This window comes from Seriola aureovittata, chromosome 15 (assembly GCF_021018895.1).
Source record: "Seriola aureovittata isolate HTS-2021-v1 ecotype China chromosome 15, ASM2101889v1, whole genome shotgun sequence".
Lineage (NCBI taxonomy): Eukaryota > Metazoa > Chordata > Actinopteri > Carangiformes > Carangidae > Seriola > Seriola aureovittata.
Genome location: NC_079378.1, coordinates 23,149,975 through 23,162,333, shown reverse-complemented (window position 1 = coordinate 23,162,333; position 12,359 = coordinate 23,149,975). Strand labels below are relative to the sequence as shown.

The following is a 12,359-nucleotide window of genomic DNA, read 5'->3' as shown; positions in this document are numbered from 1 at the left end:
TGTGTGCAGAGATGAGCAGGACCGCACCTTCTGTGAGCGCTACCTGAAACTGGAGATGCAGGGGTACCAGTGAAGGCTTAGCTTTCATTGTCTTTGTCTTTTTTTTTTTTTTGTTGCCCCTCCTGCTTCTTTTAAACATAGACTAGTACAGGGCGTTAGAATATTACCATACAATGCTCTGGTATTTGATGTTTTTACGTAATCCCAGCCACTGAAACCAGGTACTTATAGTCAAGCAGGGTTCAGGAGATGAAAGACCTAAAACACGAAGCGCTGGATGCTCTGAATTTCCTGCCTCTGTTTCTACACAAAGTTTGTGTGTTTTCTGTGTGACTTGTGGAATTAAGCTGCCTGCTATTCAAGCTCTGAGGACATTTTTTTAGGAAACTATTCTATTTTTTTTATTTTCTATTGGCTGAAGATAAATACTCTCACAACAGGTATGTATTTATTTTTTTTAAAGTTAATTTTGCTTGTTTATTTTCTTTATTTAACCATCATGATCATTTCAAACATGAACCTGTGACAAATCAACGGGCAGTAAAAATCTTTGCTCTGTCACTGAAGTTGTTTTCTCTGTAACTGTGCATTTATCACGATGTGAAACAGTCGATCCTCTGAGACAGAGCTAAATTATGATGTTCATGTTGTACAGCATTAAGATTATTTATCACAAATGTGCCTATTATACGAATCATTGCTTTAACTTCTCTCCGTCATTCTTCAAGGACATTTCCACATACTCAAGAAACCAATATTTTTCTGTTATATTTTGTCACATTTCACACACAAAAAAAAAGATATTACTCATAAAAAGCTATGGTCAGTCACAGATGCTGGCAAATGTATTGATTCTCTGTTTAAAAGTCTCTCCATTTAAGGGCCTGACAGTGTTATTCTGTGGTTTATCTCAGACATTAAGGGGTATTTTTGTGGGGCCGAGATCTTTCAGCTATTTCTCAGCACAGGGAAGTGAGAAGGGAGGGGAAGCAGAGCTGACACAAAAGGCAACATTATTCCCCAGCGGATCTGCGCTACATCCTACTATGAATGGAGTATTGAAAAACATAACATTGGGGACTAGATTATTTTTCATCCCTCATAACTGAGCCATTTGTCCCAGAGTTTCGAGTGGTTTGTTGGTACGGTTTGCAAATGAGACAGCCTTGGTTCTTGAGCTCGTGCTGGTGTTAAAATCCCCACCTCCCAATTGGACGCACAATGGCTTCTCTGTGGGCCTGCGGCCTTCTGCGCTGCACCTCCAGAGACAAAGCAACAGCACAGTGAAAATGGACCCAGCTGTCTGTGCTGGCTGGTGTTTAGTGCTGTTGTGGCACTACTGTCTCATAATGTACCACAGAGGATGAGCGACAGTGTGTTAAACTTACCTCCGCAAGCTGAAGATGATTGTATGTACACTCTACAGTGGCTCAGGATTTTTACCCCCCCCCTCCTGCCTCCTGCTCTCCAAGGAGACGAGAGGCGCCCCTGCGGTGTCATCAGGTGCCTAAGCGTTTTGGAGGGTTCTAGTGACAGATTGCAGGAAGCAGCGTTTATGCCTGACGATGGGGACCACAGAAAGCAGAAATGTCTTTTTGTGCCCCCGGGGCCCGGAATGTCCACTATCTCGAGGGGCCAATATCAAATTCTCCTCTCATCATCCCCTAATACACATTCCTGTGTAAGGTCAGGGGGAATTCTGCATGAGTGCAAAGAGACAAACAACCCAAGGCCGAACCACACACTGTGTGTCTCTTCACAACAACGCGCTTTAACAACACTCCTCAACTCATTTCTGCGACGCTCGCACAAAAAGAATATGTGAAATTTGGAATTCAGTCATTCCAGTGTCCCATTGAAATATATAAAAGTACATCCTCATTACAGCATATTTTAACATTTTCTTATATTTTTCTTAATCTGAATGCACTGGCAGTGTAAGTAAAGTGTGTAAAGTAAGTAAATGTCATTCATCCCAGTGTCTCCGTTGTGAGGAATGAAGGGTATTCAGCATCTGTCACTTTACTATCTAACGCTGATTATTGAGTGATCGTCCGTGAATCCCAATATTCTCTGTCTGAAGGAAAATCCCCTCGAAAACCACCAAACAGGTGCCTCCCTCTGTCTGTAACACAAGCCTTCCTCGGCTCTAGATGATGCTGGTAAGCTCGGACACACCGACCGTTTTCGGCGGCAACAGACTTCACCCCGATTCTCTCGTTTTAGCCTCTGTCACCTGCTGCCAGGTCGGTGCACGGCAGCCATTTTGTGCTTACCAAACAGTGAGGTAACTTGACTCCCCGTTCAAGGTGTTTTATTGGCAACAGCAGAACTAGTTGGTGGCACAGTCTTACGGAAAAAAACCAGGGCTTGCTCCAAAAAGTGTTTGTATGCCATGAGAACTTCCTCAAAGCTCTTTGGAGCGATGCACGTCACATGATCTGAGCTACACATTTCCCAAAGCCTGACCCCAGACTACCATCAATACCTACTACAGCACAATAACAATAGCTGCAGGCTCCATCAGAGAAAACAATCCAATACTATAATTAGGCTACTCTGAAGCAGGACAAAAATAGTGATTGCTTTTGTAGTAGTAGATAAGTGTCTACTACCCTCTTGTCTACTACATTTACAAGTGTGTTCACATACAGCTAAGGGTTTTGAGAGAATGAGATTGTGTGGATGTGTGTGTTGCAGGCGGATGGTCAGTCAGGCAGCCATGCGAGGCCAGCGTGTGGTGGAGAGCGAGTGTCGGTGCTGGAACCCGGCCGTCTGGCTCCTGGTGTCCCTGCTGGGATCCATAGTGTTGGTGGCCGTCAGCGTGCTGCTGCGACTCGGTGAGTGCGTGCGGGTCGGAGGTGGGTGGGTTTGGTAGCTGGGGGGGTGGGGTGCCATGTTGGATTTGTCCAAATTCTACAACAGGTCAAGGCCGCTCCATCCAAGCTGCCTGACTGTAGGAGTTCACCTTCCTCTTTACAGAGTACCGTATGTGATTTGGAAAGAGGTGAATCTTTAAATCATATTTTTCTCAACTCATCTTGTGGTGCAATATCAATCTAAAAAGGAACAATATGAAATGTATATGGAAAGTAATAGGCCTTAAAAGTTTGGTGCACTTGTCTGAAGTTCTCAGTGACACACCGCTTTTTAAAGTATATCATTTCTTAAAGGGGTAATTTTTCATACACTGGCTCAGGACCAGAGGTCGATTGTATGCAGATTGAAACTGATTCTCAAGCTTTATCAAAAGCTATTATCTCCTCTGCTACTGTAACATTCAACAAACTCCTATGTCCTTGTTTTCGAGCTCTTAAAAATGGTTCTTAGGGACTTTTTAAAACTACATTTACTTTGAGAAGCAGCATATTTTAAAAGCTGGTTTCAAAGGAAAAGGTTACGCCTGACTGTGACACATGAGATGATTTCTTGTGTGTCAGTGGTTGACCACACGTTTGAGGCGTTAATAATGCTCAAGAACCGGGCGAACCTGCAAGCGAAGTCCCTGTAGATGAGTGCTTTTGTGTCCACGGTTACTGTCTGCCCTGTGTTTACCAGTGGTGGCTGGCTAAAAGCCCTGCAGTTACTTTGAAGGGAGCCAGGATCAATTCCACTCACTGGACGTTATGGATCAGCAAATATATAGAGAGCAATTTATTCAAATGTGCTGACACCAGCTTATTGGTTTGGTCTCTTCACAGAGCCAGCAGCTATTCAAATATGTGCCTTACTAACATTTTGTGTTTTCTTATTTCAGGAGACGTGAAAATAAACAGACGGGCTGTATCCAGTAAGTGATATTTAATATCTACGTCTTTTCTCCTTAGGAGTAGGAACTGTGTCTTCCCAGAATATAAACCTGCACGTGACACTGTAAACGGGTCTTAATACAAGCCCCTGAGGTTAACATAGGAAGTCGTATGTATCTACTGTACATGTTTCAGTGCTACAAACAAATGGGAGAGGCCTGTGAAGTGACCCACATTGGGTGTGATGGTTGAAAAAGTCCCTCTGGTGTCTTTGTAAGTTGTTGAAACCTGATATTAGTCTCCAGGTGTCAGAACGTCCTCTATACAGAAACATCCTCCGGTGTGACTCTCTGGAAAATATGTGTCATGTTGAAACACTCACACCTGAGAAATGTATACGACACACAGGTGACAGCACAGACCTACATGGACGCTCCATGGTGTGCATGAAATATATCTGTTGTTTGGAATGACAGAAAGGAATTCCCTTCGGACTGGGAATGTCATGTTAGTTTTGCAGGTTATTTGTAATAAGTATTGAAATTTTGACCTGATGAGCTTCAGGAGAAGTCAGGAAACGGTACGATTCATCTGGTGGGGAACATGAACGTCAGCATCAGTTCATTCATCCATCCATTAAACTACAAATCAACCTCATGGTGGTGCTTGATGAAAAGCCAGATTTAATATGATTAATTCTCTGAGGACTATGAATGTATAAAATTGACTGTCAATCCGTCCAATAATTGTTGCTAGCATGGCTGAAAACCCAAATTAAAGGGACGAGCTAACACATCACTGCTGTAGCTGGTGCAGTACGTGGTCTGAACAGGCCTCCTGTTGTGGTTTCAGTCTGTGTCTAGTGTTACAGGAAAATAGATATAGTAGATATAGAGTACAGTAACTATGGAAGGCCAAGAACCTCCTTTCAACAAATAATTTGGCCATACTCTCTCTCTCTCTCTCTCTCTCTCTTTCGTATCTCCTCCTCCCTCTCGTTTCAGCCAATGACGTGCAAACCTCCGTGAAGACGCAGTATCAAGGTAAGAATGAGCTGTACAGCCACCTCCACCTGCCCAGACACTCCTGTTCAGTTAAGAAACTTGTCTGCATCCAGGTCACGCCATGGAAACCTATCAGAGGCTTGCTGTGTGTCAGTGAAAGAGAGCACAGAAGGTAGATCAGTGCCTGGGGCTCTTTAAACAAGGTCACTTTCCCAGCTCTCCATTTCCCTAATCCCCACTTATTTGCTATGTATCCTCCCACCCTCCTGCATCCACCTCACTCTCGTCCAAGGAGTCATGTGGCCTATTGTGTGCCTTAACTCGGTAGGATTAGACTTGTTCCAGAGGGATTTTTTTTCTTGCTATTAACTATCATTACATTAGAGCACGCTGGTCTGTCTTATCGTCTCATTTCTTTTTCAAATAGAAGCACGTGTCGTTGAAATGTGCCACAGACATTGGAGCTTTTATGAGCCTGATTTTTCAGCGAGGTGGCACAATCACAACCGAACAACCTGAAGCTCCTCACCTCACTCAGAGACAGACACCGCAGATGTGTGGAGCGAAAAGAGTCTGAGAGAGAGAGAGGAGCCCTCACAGATACTGTCTGCTTGTGTCTCCAAAGTACAACTGGTGAATGGACGCAACAGGTGCGAGGGCAGGGTGGAGGTGCGCTTCAATGACTCGTGGGGCACGGTGTGTGACGACGACTGGGACATGGTGGACGCCAACGTGGTGTGTCAGCAGCTGGGCTGCGGGGTGGCTGTGGCGGTGGGCAGCAGCTCTCAGTTCGGACAAGGCGCCGGGCTCATACTGCTGGATAATGTGGACTGCAGAGGAAGTGAAACAGACCTCAGCCAGTGCAGGAGTCTGGGCTGGGGCGTCCACAACTGTTACCACTACGAGGATGTGGGTGTCACCTGCAGAGGTAAGGCCTTTATACAACTGTTTGCTGCAGGTAGTGGTGATTTTTTTTTTTTTCCACTTCACTTCAGTTCCTGTTTCCTTTTATGTTTTGCTGCCAGAACCAGCAGTGGTGGGGCCAAAAGGTTTTGAGGATCTCACCACACCCCCCCAGGGGAACACTGGTTTACGTAAGTGCCCCCTGCTTTTATCTAAATAACACTGGTCTTCTGCCAACTTGAGATGTCAGAAGGGATGAATTTGAAAAGGCGTATGGCCAAAATCCAGAAACAAATAAGGTAATATTGAGATAATAAAATTGGGACTATGTGAAAATTAATACTTATGTAAACAAAATGTGTTTAATTACATTGTGAGGCAGTGAAACAGTATAAACTTGTCACTTTGACTATTGAAACTTCCCTTGTCTAAATGTGAAGCTGCACTAATCAGTATTTTTAATCAGGCAGCTGTTTTCACTGACGGCTGCTCAGAACCAAACGGCAGATAAAGTTAGCGACAAGCTGCTGAACGTGGCTGTTAAAGATCCAGATATTTCCCTCATGAGTTAGAGGAGGAACTAAATCTACGGTGAATATCGGACGTCATTCATCAAGTGGCCAGAAACACACTGAATGTTCACAGGCAACAGTTTGCTAACACGTTAGCCATATTACCTTAAGGTGATAATACTGTATAGCAGTGCTTTTTTTTTAATGTCCACTCCCTCAAGTGGCCAAACAAATCTGTAATTGAAGGTCTATGCATGTGACCCAGCTTCAAAACAAAACCACGAACCACACCTGTGTGCGTCGCTCATCTTCAGTCAACACAAGTGATGACATCACTGGAGTCATGCCATCAGGCTGATTCACACAAAGGGTTAAGGACACACTGTCATTCTGCTACATAAGTAGATCAGAGTGTTATTCATGTGCACATCTCAAACTAAACAACGCTGACAGAGCTTCTTGACTGCAGAGGAAGAAATGTTGTATATTCAGAGGGATTAAACTTCGGACAAGTTTTCCTGTGTTTGATTAGATGTTTTTTGTTTTTTTTATGCTCCAGGATCAAAATGAAAAGCACACAGTCTCAGATCCAGCTCACAGGTGGAACGCCAGATGTTACTACAAAATGCAAGGGCAGGTTTCATTAAATAATGAATGATGGCTTATTTTGTCATTGTGTGGGTTCAAAACGCAGGAATCCTCATGGAATGAATACGCACTCAGGGTTATTTAAAAAAAAAAAACAAACCAAACCACAACATCAAAGGCTTTTCAGCTCAGTGGGAACTCTTGGACATCTTCAGGGAAACTGCACAGTCCACCTCAGGGGCCTCTTGAATTCCAGGCCATCCTTATTGTTCACTGGGTTTGTCCTTTGTTGTGGTCACTGAGTTGTTTTTCTCCCCCCTAATTCCTAAGAGGATCATGAGAGACCAGAGCAGAATCAAATTTAGTTTACGAATGACGTATCGAGCTAATTCCTCGGAGGCCTTGGTGAAACCCACCGGGAATGCAGTGCAGTCATCCCGGTTCATGGCTTCTTTAAATGATGGACACATGAGAATGTCTATTGTCTCTGTTAAAGGTGTGTTTTTGTCTGGGCTGAGACACGAGGTGACCACATCTGTGCTTTGTGCAATATCAGATGTTCTCCTCAACTCTCCTGTATGTGTTGTATTGGCCCACACCCTTCTCCATTCTCTGTATCAGTGTCTCATAATCATGTGCTCTGTCTTCCACCCACACCCACCTCTAAAAGCTCCAAATCAGCACATATTAGATTCTTTGATATAGATGCTAATAAAAAAAACCCCACAGACTCTAAAAATATGTTTAATTCCTCCCTCTCCCTCTTGGCGTAGGTGATGGCACCATCCGTCTGGTGAATGGACAGAGCGCCTGCCAGGGCCGGGTGGAGATCTACTACCAGGGAAGCTGGGGGACAGTGTGCGATGATGACTGGATCCTCAACAACGCCCGGGTGGTGTGCCAACAGATCGGCTGCGGCACGGCAGTCTATGCACACACAAACTCCTACTTTGGCTACGGCACCGGCCTGATTCTCCTGGACAACGTCAACTGCTATGGCACTGAGCAGGACCTGGGTAAATGCAAAAGCCTGGGCTGGGGCAAACACAACTGTGGCCATCATGAGGACGCCGGAGTCACCTGCACTGGTACGCTGCTCTCAGTCCTAGAATGTGATGAATGTAAACCAGTAATTATTATTAACAAATAACTAAACAAGAATAAGACTCTATATTTATACCAGCAGCTCTATCAGGTCTCAGTGCTTTAAGCTATATGCTAATACTGTTGTTGAGATATTTCTATAATTGTAAACCTCAGGGGATCACCAGAGACAGTAGGATTTGTCCTCTGGGGATTATTAATGTCTGTACAATATTTAATGTCCATCCATACAATATCTGTTGACATAAATGACATGTCTGGAAGTTGTGGACCAACCAACAGAGCGACATCACTATCCTTCATTCCTTAGCGTGACCATATATAGAGACTAAGTCATACTAAGGTATATAAAAGCTTAAGGAGGAGAAGACTAGTATAATATTGGTGTCTGTGCTGGTATCAATCAGTAGTAATATTAGTAGAAATAATAGTAATAGAAGTGGAACTGTACATATGAAAATTATTTCATTTCCATTTTTACCCACTTCAGGATCCACCACTGAAACTCCTGTGGCAACACAAAACCAGAGAGGACTCTGGGGAACATTTAACACTGAAGGTATCCAGTCACACTGTACAGCAGAGCATGCAAACACACTCTGATTATTACTCCTTTGCATCAGCATGTCCAGTTTGTTTTGTTGGATTTCTTCCCACAGTGGAAAGGAAATGTGCACTTTTGCCAAATGACCAACAAGGGGAGCCATTTCTCCCCCGTTATCTGTAAAAGCGTTGCACCACAGTGCCGCAAAACATGGTGGTGAAAGTGTGCAACAGACTGACCCCACCACAGTCATTACATGCAGGTCCTCTGATGTGCCGAGCCATCACATGTATTATATCTCTCTTCCAGCAACAGAAAATATTCCAGTCACCAAGTCACCAAGTCCAACAACTGTTACCACAACTGCCCAGACAAAAGGTAACAATAATAATCTGATCTCTGCTTTTAGGTAAATATTATACTTTTAAAGCCTTTTATTCAATTATCACCTTTTTTTGAAGAGACATTCATACCCTGAAACCTTTTTATCCCTGCAGGCAAACCAGCCATTCGTGTGATGAATGGTAACAGTAGCTGCCAGGGTCGTGTCGAGGTCCTCTACAAAAATGTTTGGGGGACAGTGTGTGATGATGACTGGGATATGCCCAATGCCAACGTGGTGTGTAGGCAGCTTGGCTGTGGGCCAGCTATTGCAGCCAAGACCCAGGCCTACTTCGGCTACGGTTCTGGTCCGATCCTGCTGGACAACGTGGAATGTGGCGGCTTTGAGCCGGAGCTGTCCCAGTGCTTCCACCTGGGCTGGGGTCAGCACAACTGTGGCCATCATGAGGATGCTGGAGTTATCTGTGCACGTAAGGCTTGACTGGATCTCTGTGGGGTCAAAGCAGGCTCTATTAAGCTAGCTTAATGACACTCCTAAGAATCTCTGTATCTATAATCGCACAAACACCCATCTTCAGTCATCAATAACCCTGAAAGCTCATTCCTCATTTTCATCCAGTCATCTATGCCCGCCCTGCTGAGCTGTTCAGTTGCAATGCATGACTGTAGTACACTGAGGAGGAGACGTCCCAGAGAGCATAAAAATTACAGCGGATGAGTCAAGGCACATCAGCGTCACTGCATGCCCACAGGCCAAATTTCATTTCTTTGAGGCTAAATCAAAAGCGCACAAAGACTCCCCGTTACTTAGATCCTGGGTTTCACGTTGATAGGAAAATATAATTATATTTCTTTTCTAAATGCATTTTACAAAGAGCTGTTTTTGAAATTGCTCAACAATATCTGTGCAAAGTGTGTCTCTGTATTATCACCTTGAAGGAACCAAGCATGAGGCTTCCTATATTGATCAGCAGAGTAATTATAAAAGAGCCTTGCTAATGCTTTTGTGACTTGATATTTCCTGAGTATTCCCAGGACGCAGAAGCATCACTGGGTTTGTTTCTTCTCTCGTCTGCTTCCCCCAGCTTTTGTATACTACAACGCAATCGGACGTGACTTTAGAGTAACAGAACGGATACCCGCCACCACCACCACACAGCCCTCTGAAGGTAGGTCAAATATATCTTCAACCGGCTCAAAATCAACCCGCGTCCTGGGTGTCAGAAACAGATAAGACTCTGAGTTTATGTGACTCTTCTTTGCTTTCTGAAGGAACGGTGAGACTGGTGGGTGGTCAGCACCAGTGTGAGGGTCGGGTGGAGATGTACTTAAATTCCGGATGGGGCACAATTTGCGATGACGCTTGGGACCTCCCTGATGCTCAGGTTGTGTGTCGCCAGCTGGGCTGTGGAGAGGCCACGGCGGCCCGGGGAGAGGCTTTCTTTGGGCCTGGATCAGGAACAATCCTGCTGGACAATCTGAAGTGCAGCGGTGAAGAGGCTTCCCTGCAGGAGTGCTCCCATATATCCTGGAACGTGCACAACTGTGACCACACCGAAGATGCTGGCGTCACCTGCTCACTGTCGTGATTTCAGCTGAACCACACTCCCATCTCCACCATGGGTAGGAGGTTGGCGTACCAACCTGGGACTTGTATACATAATGTAAATAACAACTTTCACATTGCTGAAGGAATACTTTACCACCAACAACATACAAAGTAACTAATATAACAATATATGATTACATATTATGACTATCTATGCCTATTAAGCACTTTATAAATAAATATATGACATAAAATACAATGTACACAGTTTTTTTATTTGATAAACAAAGACAAACAAAGCTTTTCACTGTCTGTCTCTCTTTTTTTTGCCCAAAAATGTTCAAATATTTACTGTACATGTATACTTTGATGATCAAGTAACATACAGGAGAAAATCCATCCATTTTTAATTATGTGGACAAAAGGAGACCTTTTTCTACTTCAGATCCACAAGTCACAAATATGTATGATAAACCAAATAGTAATATAAATGGGAGAGAAATATATATACTACACACCACATGTATGCAAAAGAAACATCCACAAATAGACGTGTTATATCTTGTGAATATACACTATCCATCGACAAATAAATGATGATGTGTTTCTTCTGTTCTGTAAACCGTCATATAAATAAATGTAACTAATAATCATTTACATGTGACAAAATAAATCTTCTTATTTTTCGGTATATGATATATTTATGGTGTAAAAGCAGAGGTGTTTTAATCAGTGTCTGCATTTGTCATTGTCCTAAACATGTGCATCTCTTTATTAATGTTTTATTCTTTTTTAATAGCACGTGCAAATATGGTTAACGCTACTATTTGAATGTGTTGAAAGGAAAACTGTCACAGCTGGAAAAACAAGATGTCTTCATCAGGAGTCGACTTGTTTAACAGCAGGGTTTACATTTTCTGTTACTTTTCAAGGTAGTTTATTTCCCTTCACAACTAGTCATTTAGCAGTTTTAGCTAATACAAACAAGCTAATTGTTGTGTGTGATGCTAGCTTAGTCAGTACATGTAACAAAGAAAAAGTACAATATAGCTAACTTCATTTAGTTGGTAGTTCTCAAATTAAACAAGTCAATGGCAGTGTAATAAAAAAGTATCATAAAACGAAGTGACTGACTGCATCCAAATTGTTTGATAGCACACTGATACTGCGTAGCTAACAGTGGCCACTGCGGCCATGACTGATAACTATTGGATAATGGTGAATACTAAAATGTTGTGTTGTAGCAAAATTGAAGAAAAAAGTCAACAGACTCGCTCAGTATTGTAGGTTACACAGAAGTATTGATCTAATCTTTGCTACCAGTAGCTGCTGTGATAAATGAACAGCTAAGGCTTTTTAGCAGCAAAGCTAATCTTAGAGAATATTGCATTAATAGCCAAAACTGGTATACATTCCTTTTTTAACACCCACTACTTCTCTGTAGATACTGTAACTACTCTCTTGATTTTAGTTTTGACATTGTAAAGAATGAAATATCGATCTATTTTAGTAAACTGTCGAAAAAAAAGAAAAAGAAGAAGAAGAAGTGGTTTCAGATGAAAATAATAATTTAGATCTGTAAAATCAGCAGGTATTAAGGATATTTTACAATTAGGCTGGAGACACAATATCTTGCATATGAGTTATGACAAGTCATCAATTAAGAGATATTTGATATGCTGAGATATTTGTTATTCACATAATCAAACATGTCCTGCAGATATGTGTAACTGGAGGTTTCATTCACTTTGATGGCAAAAGTAACTTTAGTCTTATTAATCATTTTGTAGAGATTGATTTAGGACCTTTGAAAGTATGAATGCGGTAAATAAAAAGATAAGCATCAATGACTTTCTATAGTCTAGCAGGCTCAAGAGCAAAGTAAGAAGTGATTGATCAATTTCATAAACGGCCAGTGTCTACAGGAGCACAGAAACAGAACAGCCTGCATAAGAGGGTGTGTTTGGTGACTCATGATAAAATGACTCAGCATATCAGCATTATGAGCCTGTTTCATTTCTATAATCGCTCCAATCAACAGAAATACTAGGAAATGGCGTATCC

General features: G+C 42.7%; 1 protein-coding gene across 1 annotated transcript; it reads left to right on the top strand.

Annotated features, from left to right (window-relative positions):
- LOC130182675 (scavenger receptor cysteine-rich domain-containing group B protein) lies at positions 1 to 10,993 on the top strand. Its single transcript, XM_056397762.1, has 12 exons — positions 1 to 440; positions 2,701 to 2,840; positions 3,758 to 3,790; positions 4,754 to 4,792; positions 5,379 to 5,681; positions 5,779 to 5,847; positions 7,530 to 7,844; positions 8,351 to 8,419; positions 8,714 to 8,782; positions 8,902 to 9,216; positions 9,832 to 9,915; positions 10,019 to 10,993. Exons 2-12 carry the CDS (start codon positions 2,705 to 2,707, stop codon positions 10,333 to 10,335), a joined length of 1,749 nt encoding a protein of 582 aa, XP_056253737.1. The 5' UTR covers positions 1 to 440; positions 2,701 to 2,704; the 3' UTR covers positions 10,336 to 10,993.
- The last annotated feature ends 1,366 nt before the right edge of the window (positions 10,994 to 12,359 follow it).

Excerpts from the sequence above, each read along its gene's own strand:
- LOC130182675 (XM_056397762.1), top strand. The coding sequence starts at position 2,705 with ATGGTCAGTCAGGCAGCCATGCGAGGCCAGCGTGTGGTGGAGAGCGAG. Across the intron at positions 2,841-3,757 it reads CAGCGTGCTGCTGCGACTCG|GAGACGTGAAAATAAACAGA; the intron begins GTGAGTGCGTGC and ends TTCTTATTTCAG. Across the intron at positions 5,682-5,778 it reads TGTGGGTGTCACCTGCAGAG|AACCAGCAGTGGTGGGGCCA; the intron begins GTAAGGCCTTTA and ends TTTTGCTGCCAG.